Here is a 21,933-nt window from a genome sequence, read left to right on the forward strand (position 1 = left end):
AAAGGAAATTCAAGTTGCTCATGAAGTAGTTACCTGCCAGTAGTGGTTAGTATGTGGTGCTTTGCAGAACTCCCAAGACCAAGTGGTCACCTCAGAACTAAGTCATTCCTGAGCATTCATTGACAGGGAAGGCTCAGACCCAGCTACAAGATCATTTAAATGCTTTAAGAGCAGAGTGAATAGTGGGAGGATACAGGTGACCTGAATTGAGCTGTAGGACCCAGCTTGGGGACTCTAAGTAGAGTCAGCAGGTGGTGAAGCTATTATTCCAGAGAACTATGGGAGGGTTTTTTTGTTTTTTTAATGAGACATAGGGAAGTGGGAAGGTACGATCTTGGTGTGTTGACTTTGAAATGACTGTGGAATGACAGCATAAAGACATTTATTTGGAAATAAGTATTTCTTTGGAATTTGAGAAATGGTGGGCTCTGTAAAATCAGAAAATATTTAATTTGGGATAGAAATGTAGATTTTTGAAGTTTTGTTTATATGAGAATTGAAGGTTTCCATTTGCTGACTATTTCTCCTGTTTGTTTAATTTTGAAGGAAAATAATAATTGGAAATTTCCTTTCTCTGCTTCTCCTATTTAGACATATGTCGCCAACATTCTGATTGCAGTGAACCCATACTTTGATATACCTAAAATATATACTTCAGATACAATAAAGTCATATCAAGGAAAATCTCTTGGGACAATGCCACCTCATGTCTTTGCAATTGGTAAATTATATTTTAATTCTTGTCTTTTCTTATATCATACAAATTTACTTGATTTTTAAATTGTTTTGAGGCCCTTAAAAGATCTCAAGGTATTCATTGTCCACAGTACTGTGTTATATAAGGATCTTTTTATGCAGCTGTTTACTGTTCATTGAATATATGCACCCTCCCCCGCCCTCGCTCACACCCTGTTCTCTCCTGCTTCTCTACCCGCCTCCTCTGTTAGTCCACCTTGTTCCCTAGATAGCTTCACCTCTACTTTGATACATGTGATTTTATGTTTCTCTATAAAATCTAGGAACTGTATAGAAGAGAAGACACGAGATTGGCTCACTTTTGCTTAGTTTGATGTTCTCCAGTTCTATCTACTTTCCTGCAAATGATGCCGTTTTGTTTTTCTTTATGGCTGGAAAATTTTCCGTGGCACATTTTCCTTATCTGTTCCTATGTTGTTGGACACCTACGTTGGTTCCAGGACTTAGTTGTTGTGAATTGTGCTGTGGTAAGCAAGTACCTCTGTGGTCTCTTGACTTGGAGTCCCTTGGTAAATACCCAGGGTTGGTAAATCTATTGTTTTTCATTTAAAAAAAAAATTGTGTTTATGTGTTGGGGGGGGTTGTTGCATGTGGCAAGGAGCATGTGTGGAGATCAGAGGACAGCTTGGAGCAGGTATATGTGGCGGTCCATTTGTTTCTCTTCTTTCACCTTTACATGTGTTACAGGGATCAAACTCAGGTTGGTGGACTTGCATGGCAAATACTTTGCTGAGCTATGGTAACAACTTTATTTGTTTGTTTATTTTTTAGTTTTTTGAGGAACTGTTGTACTGATTTCCATAGAGGCTGTACTAGTTGACATTCCCACCAGCAGTATATAAGGGTTTCTTTTTTGTTTGCATATATTAATTATACATAAAGTTTTTCATTATGACATTTTCATATATGGTGCATAATGTATTTTGATGATATTCATCCTATTACCACTCCCACTAACCCTCTCTCTGTTCCAACCTCACCCTTTCTACTTTCATCTTTTGTGTGTGTGACCCAATGGGTTTAATTAGTTTTGTTTACAGGAGCGTGGGCATCTTATCATGGCTATATTACTGGAGAAAATGTCTCTGCTTCTCTATCAACTGTGGACTATGTATAAATTCTTAGGAAGAGGTGGGGCTCTGTGAGCACTCTCCTCTCCATGACAGGGTGTTTTTTATCAGGCCCAATGTTGTGCAGATAATCATAGCTGATATGAGCTCAGGATTGGGACAGCCATGTCATACCTGTCACTTTTCTCCCCATCCCTTTCTCTGGCTCTTATGTTCTTTCTGCCCTTCTTTTTTGAAATCTTTGTATATTCTAGATATTAGTTGTTAAATATCTAGCTGGAAAAGATTTTCCCCTGCTCTGTAGGCTGTCTCTTCCCTTAATTAATGTTTCCTTTCCCATGTAGAAGCTTATTAATTCCGTGAGATCATATTTGTCAGTTGTTGACATTATTTGCTGAGCGATTGGACACCTCTTCAGGACCATTCAGAAAGTCTTTGCCTATGCCTATATCTTGCATTTGACCTACTTTTCCCTCTAACAGTTTTAGAGTTTCAGGTTTCACACTAAGATTTTTCATTTATTTAAAGTTGATTTTTTATTTTTTAATTTTTTAAAATTTTATAATTTAATTTAATTTTACATATCAGCCATGGATTCCCTTGTTCTCCACCTCCCCCTTCCCCCCAGCCCCCAGCCCACCCTCCATTCCCATCTCCTCCAGGGCAAAGACTCCCCTGAGGATTGAGTTCAACAACCTGGTAGATTCAGTCCAGGTAGGTCCAGTCCCCTCCTCCCAGGCTGAGCCAAGTGTCCCTGTATAAGCCCCAGGTTTCAAACAGCCAACTCATGCACTGAGTACAGGACCCAGTCCCACTGCCTGGATGCCTCCCAAACAGATCAAGCTGATCAACTGTCTCACTTATCCAGAGGGCCTGATCCAGTTGGGGCTCCTCAGCTATTGGTTCATAGTTCATCTGTTTCCATTCGTTTGGCTATTTGTCCTTGTGCTTTATCCAACCTTGGTCTCAACAGTTCTCACTCATACAAACCCTCCTCTTTCTCGCCAGTTGGACTCCTGGAGCTCCACCTGGGGCCTGGCCGTGGATCTCTGCATCCAGTTCCCTCAGTCATTGGATGGGGTTTCTAGCACAACAATTAGGGTGTTTGGCCATCCCATCACCAGAGTAGGTCAGTTCAGGCTGTCTCTCGACCATTACCAGCAGTCTATTGTGGGGGCATCTTTGTGGATTTCTGTGGGCCTCTCTAGCACTTTGCTTCTTCCTATTCTCATATGGTCTTCATTTATCATGGTCTTTTATTCCTTGTTTTCCCTCTCTGTTCTTGATAAAGTTGATTTTTGAATGGGGTGAGAAATAAGGATTTAGCTTCATTCTTCTGCATGTGAGAGACTGTCTTTTCTCTAGGGTATATTTTTTGGCACTTTTGTATTTAAAAATAAGGTGGTTTGTATCTGGGTCCTGCGTTCTGTTTTATTGATCTATGTGCCTGTACTATGCTGTTGTTTCTTCTTCTTCTTCTTCTTCTTCTTCTTCTTCTTCTTCTTCTTCTTCTTCTTCTTCTTCTTATTACTGGTCTGTAATACAACTTGAAATCAAATATTGTGATCTCAACTGTTGTTCTTCTTGCTTAAGATTGCTTTGGCTCTCTGGGATGTTTTGTGTTTCCATATGAATTTTAAGAGTTTTTTCTATGTATGTGAAAAATGACATTGGAATGACATTTTGTGGATATTGCTTTAAATCTGTAGACTGCTTTTGGTAGTGTAGCCGTTTTCATGATATTGATTATTTCCATCTAGGAGCAAGTAAGGTCTTTCCACTTTTCTAGTATCTCTTTCAATTTCTTCTCAGTGTTTGAAAGTTTTCATTGTAAAGTCTTCCACTCCCTTAGTTAGGTGTTTTCCAGGGTATTTGATTTTATTCTTTGAGGCAATTGCACATGAAATTATTTCCATGATTTATTTCTCGACATGCTTGTTCTTGGCATATGAGAAAGTTACTGATTTTTGTATGTTTATTTTGTGTCCTGTCACATTTCTGAAAGTGTGTCTTAGCTCTAGGAGTTTTCTGTTGCATGCCCTAGGGTCTCATGTACAGTCATATCATCTGTTAGTGTGGATATACTGACTGATGTTTCTGTTTGTGTCTCTTTTATTTCCTTCTCTTCTGTTATTTCTGTAGCTCAGACTTGAAGCACTATGTTGATAAAAGTGGAAAAAGTGGAAACGCTTGCCTTGGTCTTGGTTTTAGTAGAAATGCTTCCAGGGTAAGGCAGTTGGATTACAGATAGAATGAAAAGAGAGAGGGGAATACACCAGTCAGACATCCTAAAAGAGTTCCAGGCCTAAAGTGGCTGAGATATGGAGACCCACACACTGTGCTAGCATGTGGTTTGTGGGAAAGACAATCAAAAGGAAAACAAAGAAGGGAAAGAATAGATAAAGTGAAACAAAAGGAGGGGAGGAGAGAGGGAGAAGGAAGGAGATGGGGAAGATAAGAGATCGGGGAGCTGCTTTGCTAGAGCAACAGGTAGATGGAGACAAAGGACAACTACAAAGGGGGAACTGGTGGGGTAGAGTGTGAGTGCAGTCTCCCCAATGTAGGTGGCAGTGCCACTTCCCAGGCCCTCAGATTCCTGGCACACCTCTGGGCAGTCCTTCATGGGTCAGGTCCCAGACACTGGTCACATGCCTGGCCAGTCCTTCAGGTGCCTGCTTGCAAATGCTGTTCTCCTAGTTTATTATTTAATAAAAGATGCCATGTGTTGAATACATATTTTTCGAGACCTGTATGCGTTTTGGGTGTATTAGCGTTGTTAGGAGCATGTATCCTACACAGGGAGGGCCTGAATACTTTCGTAGTTAACTCATGGGCCAGTCATGTATTATTTATCAAATGCCTGTGCCCTCTGAGGCGTGTCTGCCCCATTGAAAGTAGACATAATAAAAGATGACTTAATAGTACTGTTTTTGAGAGAGAGGGAGAGACTGACTCTCAAATGCACTAGGCTATCTTTGAGCATAATATGTAGCTGAGGCTGGCTTTGAACTCCTGATCTTCCTGCCTCTACTCCTGAGTGCTGGGATTGCCAGTGTATGTCACCATGCCTGGATTTAATGGTATTTATCAATCCTCATGATCAACCCCATCACAAAGATGGTCTCTTTTACAGCTCTAAGACAAAGCCTCCTCCTCTCTTAGCTTGGACATCACTTGTAAATATGTTACCTGGGCCAGACTGGAAATGTTTTTTTTTTTGTTGTTGTTGTTTTGTTTATTTGTTCTGTTCTTTTTTTTTTTTTTTTTTGAGACAAGTGTTTTTTGTGTACCCCTGCTGTCCTAGAACTCACTCTGTAGATCAGGCTGGCCTTGAATTCACAGAGATCCACCTGCTTCTGCCTCCCGAGTGCTGGCATTAAAGGCGTGCGCCACCACAGCATGGCAAGACTTGAGGAGCTATTATAGCCGGCTTCTTCCTTACATTATCTTGTACCTTAGCTTTATAAAATTACAGTATTTCAAGTGACCGAGAAACCTGCATGGGAAAACAATAGTGTTTGTATTGTCTTTCTTAGCCTCTCATCCTGAAGATCCCAGTTTGGAGGCACAGAGGGGTGGAGCAACTGATCAAAATTATAGCGTACATTCCACTTGCATCCTAACAAATTCAGATGTGTTGGCTAAGCCTTTATTGTCAAAAATAGCCAGCAGCTGGGCATCTTGTTTTGGTGCTCTTTTTTTGTGCAGTCTGTTTCTCCTTAGACGTTCCCCTGTGCTTGTGTTTTGGCTTAACTAGGTTTCACTTCTGGATTTGATTATTGTGTATAGACAGATAAACATGCTCGCCAGAAGCAGTGCAATACTTGACCGACTTATGGTTCTCAGATGCTCTGGTGAACATTGGAGCATTCTCTTATTAGCCTACAAAATGCACAGTCATTAGAATCTGAATATGATGAAGCTCGTCACTGGGGAAAGTTAAATGCCTAAAATGGAAATAAACCAGCTTTTGTTTTTAGCCTTTACTACTGACAAGGTGTTTAGAATGACAATATGAGGGAAAGTGTAAGAAGGCCTTTGTAGGTTGGACAGTGGGATGTGTGTGTTGCTTATGGTGTTGTTTGTCTGTTTTGTGTTACTACTGAGTATCTCTCATGAAGAAGCAGGTTATTTAGCTCACAGCCTGGGAGGAGGGGGTCATAATCCATAGCATGACACATGCTCTGTGGTGTGGACCACCTCTTGGCTGCATCCCCTCATGGCACAGAGCAATGGCTACAGGAGCACATAATTGATCTCCAACCAGAAGTAGAAGCTCTGAGATCATTGTTGAAGAGGGGCCAGAAAGACTGTAAGAACAGAGGTGGTGGATGATGACTCTAAGGACACCGTGGTTTTTTTTGGATGCAATTGGAGGTACCAGGCTTGCTCTTTTTTTTTTTTTAACAACACTCTTGTTAGAACTCAAGGGGTCAAAGGAGAAACCACCTTCTCAGAGTATGTCTCCAGTCACCCAAGGGCCTCTTACTGAGTCCTTCTTCTGAAAGGTTCCTCTGCCTTCCAGCAGCATCCTTTGCAGTCAGCTGCTTCAGTCACAGTGGACTGTTGGGAATACCCATGCAATACTGCTTGTAGCTTAGTCTTAGAGTAAAAGCCATTTGTAAAGCTATTTTTGCTTGTATGGATAGCACATGTTTAGGTTAAAAAATAATTGTCGTCTTGCACCAAATTGCCTTGGAACCATTTTTTTTTTTTAAAGTTTGCTGTGCAAAAATGAGTTCATGATGACATTTTTATAGGAAATTGTATCATGTATTTTTCTCATATTCTCCTCTTCTTTATCCTCTGTTGTCTCTCTCTCCTTTCTTGCTGGCCTCTCCTCTTCTTAAGTTAGTCTCCCTTCTGCTTTCAAGTCACAGGAGAGAAAACGTGGTATTTATCTTTCTGAGGGTGGCTAATTTTGCTCAATGCGAAGATCTCTGGGGGAACTAATTTTGACTTCATTTTTTTTTTTGTTTTGTTTTTCAAGACAGGGTTTCTCTGTGCAGCTTTGCGCCTTTCCTGGAACTCACTTGGTAGCCCAGGCTGGCCTCGAACTCACAGAGATCCGCCTGCCTCTGCCTCCCGAGTGCTGGGATTAAAGGCGTGTGCCACCACCGCCTGGCTTTAAATTTAACTTCATTTTAAGTTTAGCCACATTAACAGAATTAATTGTGTTTAGTTTGTACAATCTAAACATTTAAGACATTACAGCTTCAATTCTTATAGTGTAAGGAAGATAGCTAAAAATTCTATATAAATAATGCTAAGTCAGGGAGATTTAAAGCAGTTTAAATTTTCCTGTCTCAGAAATGTTAACAAGTTCTATATAATTTTTGGATTTAATAATACAGAGAGCAAAATTCCATAGACTTAGTTTTAAAATATTTTTATTAACTCTTTGAGATTTTGTACGTTGTATTTTGTTTGAGTTCACACCGTCACCCATCTCATCCCAGATCAGCTCCCCATTCCATCCCCACCCTACTTTGTGTCTTCATTTTTTTTTTTCTTCACAAAACTACATTGAGTTCTGTTAGGGTTGCCTATGTACTCTTATTATGTGGCCATCTGCTGGAGGATGTTAGACCTACAAGAGCCACACTCTTCAAGCAGTTAACTTTCCCTCTTCCGGCAGCCATTAATTACCAATAATTCCTCATCTAGCGGTGAAACTTTGTGCCTACCTCTCCCTCTCCATGCTGGGCTTTTGTCTGGCTTGAGCTTGTGCAGGTCTTGTGTATGCTGCCACAACCTCTGTGGGTCCATATATGCAACTGTCTTCTTGTATCCAAAGCTACCATGTCCTTATAGTCATCTACTGCCTTTGCTATTACAATCTTTCTGCCACCTCTTCTGCAGTGATCCCTGAGCCTTGGGAGGAAAGCGCTGTGATATAGTTGCTCTATTTAGGGCTGAGAATTCCACAATTACTCTCTGAACCTTGACCAATTATGGGAATCTGTGTTAATCACTATGGAATGCCAAAAGAAGCTTTAGACTGGAGAGATAGGTCAGTGGTTAAGAGCCTTGCTGACTCATGTTTGGTTCCAAGCACCCACATAGTAGCTCAAACCACCTGTAAACTATTGTTGTAGAGTGATCTGATGTCCTCTTCTGGTCTCTGTGGGCACATACATATGTGGTACACTTTAACATATATCCAGTCAAAACATCAGTACACATAAAATAAAAAAAAATAGGTCTTCAAAAAAAGAACCATTTCTGGTGAGGTTTGAGAGCTGCAGTAATCTGTGGGTGTAATGAGAAGTAGTTAGGAGCTAGTTTAATATTATATTTTATTAGCAGAGTCATAGTAGATCACTCCTTTGATCCTATGATCTGTATAGCCACAGGTTTTTGGCTCTCATAACTGTGCCAACCGTGGGTTTCATCTGGTGAGGAGGGCCTTAAGTCCATGCAGAAAGTGGTTGGTTACTCCTATGACATCCATGCCACTATTGCGCCAGTGGGCATGTCTTGCAAGGCTCACCCTTATGCAGGGTCCATATCTGCATAAGACTGGATTACTTTTTTCCTCCAGCAGCATGCATAGCATCTCCAAGAACTAGGAATATTAGCCAATGGGAATGAAACTTCCATCCAGGTCATTAACAGTTTGATTTCTCCATGTTTTATGACTCAAGTATATGATAGAGGGTCTTACTGTCATGTTCTGGAGGGTGACCAAGAGCAATGACAATCTGTAGGTAATATTTGGGCTCTCTGGGACCTCATTGGTTAACAATGAGGCAACATATTTCTAACATTGGGCCTTTTATTTGTTAGCCTGTAGTATCTCGTAGGGGGGCATTGTTGCCCCATTAGAGGGTAACTCCATTAAAGTTCTTCTAAATGTATGTTTATATTTTAGGAAGCTTTTGCAGTAGTAGATTTTCATGACTGTTTTAAGAAAGTTTTTAGTGTGAGTTATCTCTCCCCATGTTCCCTCCTTTGCCTTGCCCTCCCATTCTCCACTCCTCTCCTCTATTCCCTCTTTTATTCTGTCTTCCCATTCCCTACCCCATTTAATCATTTTTATTCATTATTCCTCGTATGTTACTGCATCCTATTTTCCCTCACTGGAAGCCTCACTTCCTGATGGTCCCCTACTAATTTCTTGACTTCTGTGGTTATTCCAAATGAGACACACACATCGGAAGATTCAAGGCTAACAGCCAACAAATTAGAGAAAATATGTGATATTTATCTTTCTGGGTCTGGGTTTCTTCACTCAGTTCTTAATAAAACTGCAACTATAAAATTTATAGGTAAGTGGTTGGAACTGGAAATAATCACTCCATAGATGTATTTTTCATTTGTTTTTCTCTCTCACAATGGAATCACTTGCCAAATTTCTAATTGGAAGCTCATTCCTTCTTGCTTTTCACTGGGGACCTCATTAGTTATGCACAATGAGCATTTTCTGCCTCTCTGCAGATCTGCTCTGGCATGTGGGGAAGCTGAGCCAAAGCTCAATGTGGAAACAGTCTAGCACAGTCTTGAGATGTTTGTATTTCCTGTTACTTGTCTGTTAGGAACATTGCAAGTAAATACTTACAGAAACCTTTTGGATGACTTTATCTTTTAACATGCATTCATGACTTCTTTAGGAGTAAAGACCCCTATAGCAAACTCTTGTCAATAACTTAGCTTGCTATGTTACTGTATTACTTTGCCTCCAGCTGACAAGGCTTTTCGAGACATGAAGGTGCTGAAGATGAGCCAGTCTATCATTGTGTCTGGAGAATCAGGAGCTGGCAAAACAGAAAATACAAAGTTTGTTCTAAGGTGAGTATTTAGCTGTTCTGAACTGTTTTGAGCTGTCTGACATTATTTTTATGGAAAAGAAGTTGAACACTAAGTTTGTCGGCTTCCCATTTTGAAGTTCAGTGACGCCAAGCACATCCACATCATCACATTCATGTCATTGTGTTGTTTATATTCCTCATCTCACACAGCCTGGGACTGTACTCATTAAATAGTACATAAACAAAATATTACTCCCCTAGATGCTGTACTCATTAAATAGTACATAAATAAAACATTACTCCCCTAGAACCATTGTTCTCTTTTGGGTTTCTGTGAGTTTCTCTAAGTACCTTGTTTAAGCAGCATCATACAGTATTAATCTTTCAGTGACTTCCTTATCTCATTTAGTTCAATATGTGATTCACTCATATTTGAGCTGGTTATAGTGACATGTGCCTACACACACACACACACACACACACACACACACACACACACACACACACGCTCAGCTTCTTGGGAGATTAAGGCAGGAAGATCACTTTCATTTCAAGAGGATGGGAGCCTAGAGAACTTAGTAAGACCCTGACTCTTAAAAACTATATAATCACCCATGTTATAGTATGTGTCCTATGTTACAGTATGCATTAGAATTTTCTTCCTGAATTTTAGGGGTGAATAAATTTCATTGCAGAGATTTATTGTCTTTGCTGTATTTGTACACGTATTGATAGGTAGTTGGGTTGTTTTTGTCACTTGGTCATTGTGAATAGTGCAGCTTTGAGTGTGTGTGTGTGTGTGTGTGTGTGTGTGTGTGTGTGTGTAATGACAAAGTATTTAAGAAGATTGACTTTTAATACCATTGCACACCTCATGGAATAGTTTGGAAGAAACAAACATCTTATATGGAAGGCAATCTCTACTTGTAGAAAGCTGGCTCTGATATGTTATTTCTTGAAGAATTCTGTAAGAAGTTATTGCTAGCTGGGCAATGAGAAACCCAGGAATGTTCCTCCAAAATCCAAATGGACATTCTATTCTCCATGCTGGTGCTATGAAATAGCTTCGAAACTACTTTTTATTTAGACTTCTTCTTACCCTTCTCTCGTCAGATCCCCTTTTCTACCATCACAGTAAACTCTCCACCCTTTGTCTAATCATAACATTTTAAAGTAGAAAGAGCATTACCACAGGACTATAGTTTTATTCTTTTAATTTAAATACTGTGAATTGTCTCATTGCTGTGACAAAATATCAGACAAGAAGGAATTAAGAAAGGAAGGGTTCATCTCAGCTTCTGGTTCAAGGGTTCAAATACACCATGGTGGAGAATGCTGGCAGAGGCTGGTCACATAGCATCTGCACTCAGGGAGCAGAGAGCAATGAGTGAGTGCTGTGCTTAGCCTTTTACATCTTCACCATGTGCTCCAGGATCCCAGCATGTGGAATGTTGTCACGCGCATCCAGGGTGGGTTTTCCCACCTCATTTAGCTAATCAGTACCAAACCCTCACAGATATGACCATAAACCTGTCTTCTAGGTGATTCTAGGTCCTAGGGAGTTGATGATCAATGTGAATCATAACACATATCCAAGGAAGTTAAATCTAGTGGTGAAGAGACTGCTAGGACCAGCACATTCTGAATTTTATCAATATTGTTCCTAATCTATTACAATTCTTAGTTTTTTCATGTTAGGTTTCTTTATAAAAGTTTCTATTAATTGTGGAAATGTATATAGTTATTAAGTTAAGTAGTTATTGACATACTTAAATCTAGTTGAAAATTTGTTAAAAATCAGAATATTTCCAAACAGCTTAAAATATAATTCCATGGCCTTCATGTGCCCACACAAGATATAAATAAATAAAAATATAAATAAAACATAAATAAAAATATAATAAAAAGTTAAAAACATTGCTAAACAGTTACAATGATGACCCATGTTTCAGTTTGATATGTACTAAATAGTAAATTTATAAATATTTTGTTCTCAATATTATTCAAGTTTTTTTTTTAATCCTGTATTTTAAATAGATACCTGACAGAATCTTATGGAACTGGTCAAGATATTGATGATAGAATTGTTGAAGGTATTGTTGATTTTTATTTTTTAATATTGAATATCTCTGAAATTAACTTAGAAAAATCTTATCTGTGGTCTACAATGCTTTCCTCCCAGAGGTGTAAGAGACTTTCCATCTCCTATAAACCTTTGCTCAAATACTACCTTCTGTTGTCTTTCTCTGCTCTGGAGGCTTGTCTCCTAGATGATTCTAGATCCTGTCAACTTGTTAATCAAAAGTAAAACCATGACAGTGGGTAAACATTTAACACTTGTGGAATTTGACATTACTTCCATAGTAATATTCTTCCATATGAATATTTCTAAAAGCACTTATTCCATCATTTTCTTCAAAATTTTTTCCCTATGGAGATTTAATATGTATATTGCTTAATAATTTTTCTTCATGCCTTTCTTGTGATTTTTTTGATGAAGTATTTTCATTTCTTTTTCAATAGCTAACCCACTTTTAGAAGCTTTTGGAAATGCAAAGACTGTTCGTAACAATAATAGCAGTCGATTTGGAAAATTTGTAGAAATTCATTTCAATGAAAAGGTAAATGAAAGTTGCTTTTGGGATACATTTGGGAAGTGTTGTGGTAGGTGTAAGGGTCTTATTAGAATTAAAATCAGTACAGTTCTTTGTAAGATTATTATTATTGTAATTATTATGTGTGTATGGTTGTTTGTATTTACAATGACTTTGTAATTTCTAATCAGTTTAAAATCAAAATATTAAATTTGACTGCATTATCAATCGTAGATTTGTAGATAATTCTTTCTTATACTTGATTCTTTTGTTGTTTTGATAGCATGTAATAATGTACACATTCATGGGGCGCAGCATGATATATATAGTGATATGTATATCTGTGGATTTGTGTAGTCTATAATGATCACATCTGGGAAGTTAGTGTCTTCTCAGCATGAAGTGAGTGTGATGACAATCCGAGAGCTCTTCAAGAAACTGTCTATGGGTTACTGTGGACACGGCCCACTACGAAGTCAGTTCTGATTCGGCAGAGGCTCAAAAGCTAGAAAGGATCAGGGTGGAGATCAGATTAACAGTGTTTAAAATGAAGGCTGAATTGCAAAAATACTCAAAGCTTACATTTTAGTTATTTCTTTGTAGTAGTTGATAAATATTTTAATAAGAAATATTTATTTTATTATATTTATTAGAAAAGATTAAATTAACATTAAGTTATATTTCAATCCCGTAGATGCAAAAATGTGATTTCTCTTTTGTCTTTTAGAGTTCAGTTGTTGGAGGATTTGTTTCTCATTATCTCCTAGAGAAGTCTAGGATCTGTGTTCAAGGCAAAGAGGAGCGGAATTATCATATTTTTTATAGGTTGTGCGCTGGGGCTTCAGAAGACATTAGGGAGAAGCTTCACTTGAGTTCCCCAGATAATTTTCGGGTAGGTTGAAGGAAAATACATTTTATACAAGGTTTGCAAATTGTTTATCCTCTCAGTGTTAAAACTCACTGTATTTTGATACCTAGTTGTATTTGTACATAACTTACATGAAGGTCAAGTACAGTGGGCTTTCTGAATCTGCAGATTTTACATTTTAGGCTTAACTAATCGTGAATTGAAAATATTGGAGATGATGAAGAATACATCTATACTGAGCATCTATTATTTCCTTATTATTTTTACTAAACAACAAGGAATAATATTCCTTCACAGAGTGTTTACATTATAGAAAGGATTATAAATAATTTCCATGTAATTTGAAGTATTTGATAGGCTGCGTGTATGCAGATCATATACAAGTGTATTGCTGTTTTAAAGGGTTTGCAAACTTTGGTTTCTAGTATTCAGAAGGGGCCAAGGCTTTGATCCTCCTGCCACCCCCCATACCTGAGATGTAACTAGGTGATGTGTTAGAATTATAGTCTTGCTGATGAAATCTCTATTGAGATATATATTGTAAGTCTATCATGAGTTCAGTATCTCTAATATAAAACCCCTAAATCTCAAGCACTACGAAGTCTGGCTCTTTGTAGTTTTAGATTTGTGATGCTCAGCTGGAAAATGAAAGCTTATGCAAATACTCTGAAATCTGAATTACTTTTTCAAAATACTTGAAATAAGTGATTCTCAACATGTGTAATTAAGGAGGTAAAAGGACAGATGTTTCAAACCTTATTAATTTAAATCCAATTAGAAACTTATAAGGTTTTGTAATACTAGCCTTAAAATTATCTTTAGTGTAGCTGTAAAAACTTCTATCACTGAACCAATATTAAAAAGAGTGCGTCATTATATCCCTTAGTTCAATTCAGCAATAAATACTTATTGCTCAGTTATTAGGTGCTAGACATTATGCCAGAATTAAAAGATAAATAAGGCATTATCTTGTTCCTAGGCAACGTAGAATGTGGTGGAAAATGCACACATTGTCTGACTGCTTTGCTGAATAGTAAGAAATTATACTTGCCTGCCCCACCCCCAATGCTGTGATAATTAGGGGTTTGAAAATCCTAGTGGAAGAATTGATTACTTGAAAGAATGCTGGTGTGGGGCTGGAGAGGTGGCTCCACAGTTAGGAGCAGTGGCTGCTCTTGCAGAGGACCTCGGTTCAGTTCCCAGCACCCACATGGTGCCTCACAACCCCCTGTAATGCCAGTCTGAGGGAATTTGACATCCTTTTCTGATCTCTAATTCTCAAGTTAATCGGAATTTGAAGTTAATTGCTTATCATATCTTCATGAAAACAGAAGAGGCCTTTTTTTTTTTTTTTCTTGATTTTTTTAGATTTTGCCAACACTTAGCTGGCCAGAAAGTAAGGTGACTGCTATGGCTTTAATCTAGTATTTCTTTTTGCTTGGAGGCTTGCGTGCATAGCATTTCAGTCTCAGAAGTTACAGCCTTTCCCTGAACACTGAGGGGCATTTTGCAAGGGCAGCTACCTTTGTGGTATGGACCACCAGTATGGATTTCATTTCCTCTGGGGCAGTCCCAGTGGTGGCAGGAGAGAAAGCAGGGGACATGCATATGCCATTTTGGACATTCCTGTCATGTTACAAACAACCATACCTTTATCCCATTCCCCAAATAATTCACTCTAAGTGGTATGAAGGTGTTTTGATAATTTCATCAGTTTTTTTGTTATATTCTGTCCTTATAATTTACTAATCAAGTTGTAAACACAAAGGAGTAGCATGAACACTTTAAAAAATGGTTGAACTTTATTTTGTCATTACTTTATCCAAACTGATTCATAATTTAGAGATTTACTGGCTTAACATATTTGTATTAACTATACATGTATCCTGCAAAATAAAGTTAAAAATGCTCAACATTATTCTAAATTTAAAAATCCTTTTACACATTTTATGGAAGCATTTGGTGCAGTCAGGCAAAAATCCTGGAATATAAAGAAAGCTTTCATAGACTGACAATAGATGGCAAGAACAGGCACAGACTTCTTATCATAGCAAAGCTGGAAGAAATAGTCTCTTTCCTAGATCTTTAATGTTTTTGCTATTCTTGAGATTAACCCCAGGGCCATATGCATACTAGGTTAATGCTGGGTCACTAAGTTTCACCTTCAGGTGTCTAGTTTTTGCTTGTTTGCATTAGGCAGAGGTTCATTATGTAGCCCTGGCTGAACTTGAATTCACTGTGTAGTCATGTCCTTTCCTCATGGAGCCTGTGTTAATTGTACCATCAATTCTTTGTCTTAGTATTTAAACCGAGGCTGCACTAGATACTTCGCTAACAAGGAAACTGACAAGCAGATTTTACAGAACCGAAAAAGTCCTGAGGTATAGTAGATTTTTTTTTTTAATTAAAATCCTTAATTTAAAAATATTGCCGATGGATATGTCTTTATTTTGGAACTTCTTACTTTCAGGTTTATGTTTTAAAACATGATGATCCAAATCTCTCTTGTAGTGTGATGCTCTAAACCACTGTCACATAGAGAACAATAGACTCTTGTTCTTCTTGGGCCCAAATACATTGCTTTTCTCATGTTCTTTCTTGAATTTCTATGATATGAAACTGCTTAAAAATCATCATATTTTAGCAGCTTACTCTGATATTACTATTAGTAGTTAAGTTAAGTAGTTATCAGTAAGCTTTCTACTGCTGTGACAAAATATATGAGCAGTTACCTTGAAGTGGGGAAGATTTACTTTTGCTTATGATTTTGTATTTCATCCCTTGGTTAGTTGTAACAGGCTTTCTTTGGGCCACCAACCATCTATCCAATCAAGACACGGAGACTCTGTATTAGTTATGAATTCTTGGCCTCAGCTTATGTTTGTCTCACCAGCTCTTTTAACTTAAATTAACTGATTTCTCTTCATCTATGTTTTACTTTGGGCCTTTCTACCTTTCTATCATTCTGTATGACCTACTCCATGTCTGGCTGCCTGGCCGCTGCCTGGCTGGCTGGCCCCAGGTGTCTCCCTCTCTTTGTTTTTAGTTCTGTCTTCTCTGGAACCTAGTAGATTCCTCCTACTTCCTCTTTCTGGCCACCAGCCCTGCCTATCCCACTACTGCCTAGCTATTGGCCATTCAGTTATTAGACCAATCAGGTACCTTAGGCAGGCAAGGTGGAACAGCAACACATCTTTATATAATTTAAACAAATGCAACCTAAACAAAAACAACACACCTTTACATAATTAAACAAATGCAACATAAACAAATGTAACACACATTTACATAGTTAAAGTAATATTTCACAACAGTTAGTGGTCTCCATGATTCTGGGCCAAGGTAAGGGATAATTCACAGCAGAGGGCAGGTGGTTAGGTAAAACTGCTCACCTCATGGTGGCTGGAAGTGAGTGGGAGGTGAGGTAGAGGAAAGAGAGAGGCTGTGTGTCAGGGACAAAGTAAAGACCACAAGACCCCTAGTTCAGTCAAATTTCCATCACTTACTAATAACCCATCACATTTTGAGGCCATCAATGGATTAATCTATTCACAAGGTGAGAGTCTTCATGATCCAGTCACTTCCCCAAAGCCATTCCTTTGAATACTGCTGCACTGGAAACCAAGTCTCCCACACATGAGCCTTTTGAGGAACATCTCAGTAGAAAGCATAAAGTATGCTTTTTCATGTGTTGTCTACAGAAAAGAGGGTTGAAATAGACAGTAAATACCTTGAGCATTCTTGTGAAAGGCTGTTCATGTATTATAATTTTGCTGTATCAACCATATATCTGGAATGTATTATACAGTTTTATATATTTTGGTCTCATTAATCTAATAATTATGTAATTATTATTTAAAAATATTAAATGTTTAAGAATTTTAAACTTTTAGAAATTTTAACCCGCAGAATTCAAGTAATCAGTTGTATTGTGTCTAAGCAACACACTTAAGTTATGAAAACTAAATCAGGATTAGTTATTGGTATTAGTTAATCTTGACTATTATTTTTAAAAAATATTTATGTCAGTTGAATAACTTTTTACTGTTAGCAGTTTTTAATGGTTCTGCACTTGCCAATCAGATGTTTTGACTTTACTCAGACTGGGTAAGATGAATTATGTGTAAAATGCATTAATATAAATGTATAGAAGAAAATAAAATTATCATTTCAAATTATGAACACATTGAACTACAGTTAATACTTGTTTAATTTGATACTTTGCATGTTGTTTTAGACATAGCTATCTGAATTCTGGGTAAATTTTATGTCCTAGCCACAGCTGAGACTTTTGGAAGCAGCATCAATGTTTATTACAGCATTTACTTTACTATGTCTTAAAAAGACTATGTTTTTATAAGATGCCATCAAGTATATAAGTTGCAGTTTTTCCACTAAGATAATCAAAGCACATCTGGGACAATTGCAGTGGTCCTGTAGGGAAAATAAATAAAAAAATGCAAAAGCGTAGGAAAAAGCAATAGAGAGAAAACAAAGTCTGTGCTTACCCTCCAAAGAGTAGCATGCCCCCTACTAGAGAGGAAAACACCATCTTTCCATAGTTTAGAGTGAGAATGCTTTATCAGAAATCTTATATCACTGAAAAAGAATGTGCATGTGTATAATATATAAAGGTGAACAGTGGACTAATATATCTAAATTACTTTTTATGTCTTCTTTGTCAGGAGGATGAGGTGATCATTTTGACTAATTAAACCCTTTGCTTCATTCTGTCTGGGTGTCTTCATGCTGTGTGCAAATTTTAGGAGAATGCAGTATTTTCAGTCTGCCGTGAAGCAAATATGTTCCTGAAGTTTGATTAGAAAACAGCGTTTAAATGCTGCAGATGCTCAGCTGCGAGACTAAAAATTCTGCATGATAGTGTTTCTTCAAACTTTGCATGTGATTGTTGCTTTTGCTTCTTTTAAAGAATAAAATAGAATTCCATTTTCTAGACATTTTCCGGAAATCTGGCACACACTCAGACATTTAAAGCATCTTGTGAAAAGCAGGCAGACTGTTAACTTGAGAAATAATTGCATGCTGGGAGAAGACAACATCAGACAGCTTTAATCCTCATTAATTCTGATGCTGAGTTTCCTTATTTTTAACTTTAGCTCTTAATGCTCCAGTTCTGGAAAATTCCTAGATCAGTTTTTCTGTGTTCAGTAACTTCTCTTTTTGTACTTCTTTTTGCTTTGCAGGCCTGACTTTCTTCACTCTCTGTCTGAGTTTGCTAGGTCCTAACATATGAATGCTTGAGATACAAATTTTTCTAGGAGAGAAAACCAGTTTCTCTCTTTCTCGCTTTCTCTCGTTTTTAATCCAGAAAGCCATTACATGCATTCCTGGAGTTACCCTAATGTGTAGTAATCCACCTCATCTCATACATACAACATAGAAAAGTTACAGGATTACTTGTCAGGCCTTGGAGATGCTGTTGCCTTGTCTGGATTTGCTTCTGTTTATATTGATGTAATTGTCAGTAGTTAACCTAGTGCCAAGCTTATTGGCACATTAAATTCTTTATTACAATTCTTTTCACTTGTCCTGTTTTTTTCATATTTATTTTTAATTGACAAAATTGCATATATTTGTAACCTGCATGGGTTATCATGAAACATTTTCTCATTGTATAATTATAGATTAACCAAGTCAGATGAGTGAACTCATCCATTACTACTTTATTTCTCTTTGATCTGGCTTCATTTCAGCCAGCCGCCCTTTCCCCTTTCACTAATTTATATTTATCTAACATCCTAGACTCACAATACTTTAGCGTTAGCGTCATACTTTAACTGCAAAACACCTTATTCCATTGTTTTAATTCAAGTTTTTATTGAAAGAATTGTAGATTCACATCGTTTTAAGAAATAGCACAGAGAATCCTTGCATACTCTTTATGTACCATTCTATCCTTAAACATATTCCAAAGCTTACATTTTTCTGATGACAGATTTTGTTTTTGCATGTCGTATATTGCATTAACAGGCCTGCTGGTGTAGCTTTTAGTTGAATTGAGTGGCATGAAGACCAGTCAGTTGATACCTTCTTGTTTTATAGTATGTCAAGGCAGGTTCCCTGAAAGATCCTCTGTTAGACGACCATGGAGACTTTATTAGGATGTGCACAGCCATGAAAAAGATTGGTTTGGATGACGAAGAAAAACTTGATCTGTTTCGAGTCGTAGCTGGTGTCCTGCACCTTGGAAATATTGATTTTGAGGAAGCCGGAAGCACTTCAGGTTGTTCCTTAAGTTCTTCACTAAAGAATAAAATTGAGTATAATGCTTGTCATCTCCTAGCCATATGAATATTCAGTCATTTGTGTGTACATTTGTTGAAATTATAACAAATTTCTGGGACATTCTCTGTTACATGGTGATTTGACAGATGAAGAAATAGGTTTGAGTAAGTTAGTAGCTATTATGTTGTTTGTACTTAAAAAAATCCCAGCTAATGTTGTACTTTTAATAGTTAATGGAATAATTCTCTTATCTGTTAATATCCATTTTTACTTTTTCTATTTCATAGATCTAAACTTGAATCAGATAATTGGGGTAATTTAATATACAGCAGCCTATCCTTCTTTAGTGGGAGATAAAAATAAAAGTTTCATTCTTATGGAAGTTGAAAAGTATTTAAACCCAACCAAGGTAGTACCTTTTCAGTTTTAATGTTTCCATGTCTATATAAACAATAAGACTTTTTATATAATTGCAAATTTGTACCCAAATATAGAATTGACAAATGTAGCCCATCACCTGTTTTTTATAAATAAAATTTTAGTGGAATATAGCTACTTCCATTGTCTATGTATTGTTTATCCCAGTGTGCATGCTCCAGTGGCAAAGCTGTGCTCCTCAGAGACTTTGCCCTATGATACCTAAAATATTTATTACCTGCTTCCTTAGAATAAAACGTTTACTAGCCCTGCATTAATACACTTTGCTAGAAACTTACACCAAAGATGCACTAAGAGTCTGAAGCATCACTTAATACAGCAGCCAATGCTATGGGCTTTGGTGTCAGATCTCACAGATATAATCATTTGCAAAATGAGATAATCTGTAAGTGCTTTTAAAAAGTACAATTCCTAGTAATAGTATATGTATAGAAAGGGGCCCTCAGAGAAAGACAGAAGGACTATTTAAGAAACAATGTGTTAGGCTCAAGTCATCAGTGTGGATGGAGGACTTCCCTCTCTCTCACCTGTTCCATTCCTCCCTCTTTTTAAAAATTGAAGGTTTTTTTTTTTTTGTTGTTGTTGTTTTTTTTTAAATGTATGAGTGTATGCACACTACATGTGTGCCTGGTACCCATAAAAGCCATAAGAGGGTATCAGATCCCATGGAACTGGAATTACAGGCAGTTATGAGCCACCTTGAGGATGCAGGAAACGGAACCTGGGTTCTCTGAAAGAACAGGAAGCACTTAATCACGGAGCCATCTCTCCAACAACCTCTCTCGTGCTTTTGGAGACAGGTCTCATACAGCCTAGGCTGGCCTCAAAGTGATCTTTCAGCCTCCACCTCCCAAATTCTGGGATTACAGGTGTGTACCATGATACCCAGCTTTGCTTAGCATTTTTTGAGGCCCTAAGTTTGATCCCAAGCACTGGAGGGAAAATGTCTTCTATGCATAAAATCCTTCATAATCATAGTTGAAACATAAAAATGATGAGCTAGGAGGTGCCTCTATTTTGCAGATATGGAACCTGCACAGTGGTACTGAGCATGGCTACTATTGAAGTAGTAGACAGGAGAGCCTGGTTGTAGTCATGTCTGACTGGCTCAGGAGATTGTATTATTATCTCTCATGACCTTCGGTCCACTGAGCCTTGTCATCTGTGAGTGAGCAGACTAAGATAGACAATCTTCAATGACTTTCAGATCTATTGTCCTGTGATCTGTGAAGTCAATAATGTTGGACACAACATAGTGTAATGGATGAGCACATGACTGTCAATCAAATTGTTTCATCGTGTACTATCTGTTTGTGTGACCTTGTCCATCCTGTGTCTTAGCTTCCTCCCTATAAAGAGATAGTAGGCCCTAACTCATGCCATGAAGAGAAGTCAATGAGATAAGTATTTACAAGATGTTTTGAATACTGGTGTTTGGCAGATAGTAAGTGAACAAATTAAATAATACATAGACTATTATTCATTGAAATGATGCATTAAAATTAGGTACTTGGAATATGCATTACTCATCTTTAAAATTTTTTAAAAGAAGAATTGGAAATTTTCCTTTGAAAATATATTTCAAGATATATTTCGTTTATATTTTAGCATTGTTATAGGAAGGGAGCTTGTGGGAGAGGGTAAATCATACGCAAAAAAATTTAAAGTGTAGAATAGTCGACATCCATGGGAATGTTAAACATGTGGTGAGTGGCACTTTCCTGTCTCTTACTACTGACTCGAGGAAGGACATGCAGCTCTATAGTATATCCTAAATGTCATGTGACTAGCTGAAGCATGCTAAGTGATCAAAAGGGACATAGTCTGTGCTTGCTTTCTCTCTTACTTAAAAAAAGTACTTTCTGTTGTGGGAGAAAAAAAAACAGAATGCAGGGGAGATTGGGGTGAGATAAACATTAGATAATTTTTATTTTCATAGCTAAACTTTTGTTGTATTAGTCTTCATTTTTTCCATGACTTCCCATGGATCCAAATCATTTCCTGCTAATTAAAAATGGTGTTCTTTTTTTCCTTCTTCCTAGAAAATTTAACTTTGGATTGCCATAGTGACTTGCAGAGAAACTCAGTACTTTTGTAATGATTTTAACATAAAGTTAATTCTCCAATAAACATTTGTAAGGCTCCCCAATATTATAAAACTGTTTTATTTAGTGGAAGTATAGAAAATACTTCTTAGGACTAACTGTGTT

General features: G+C 37.5%; 1 protein-coding gene across 5 annotated transcripts in view; it reads left to right on the forward strand.

Moving 5' to 3' along the window:
• Myo6 (myosin VI) overlaps positions 1-21,933 on the forward strand; it is a 143,315-nt gene that overhangs the window by 69,681 nt on the left and 51,701 nt on the right. For all 5 annotated transcript variants that reach the window (XM_059268288.1, XM_059268284.1, XM_059268285.1 and 2 more), the window contains exons 5-11: positions 592-721; positions 9,512-9,617; positions 11,615-11,670; positions 12,101-12,198; positions 12,899-13,063; positions 15,340-15,420; positions 19,103-19,283. In XM_059268288.1, coding sequence (XP_059124271.1) covers positions 592-721; positions 9,512-9,617; positions 11,615-11,670; positions 12,101-12,198; positions 12,899-13,063; positions 15,340-15,420; positions 19,103-19,283 — 817 coding nt within the window. The remainder of the gene's footprint in view (positions 1-591; positions 722-9,511; positions 9,618-11,614; positions 11,671-12,100; positions 12,199-12,898; positions 13,064-15,339; positions 15,421-19,102; positions 19,284-21,933) is intronic.

Source organism: Peromyscus eremicus, chromosome 7 (assembly GCF_949786415.1).
Source record: "Peromyscus eremicus chromosome 7, PerEre_H2_v1, whole genome shotgun sequence".
NCBI lineage: Eukaryota > Metazoa > Chordata > Mammalia > Rodentia > Cricetidae > Peromyscus > Peromyscus eremicus.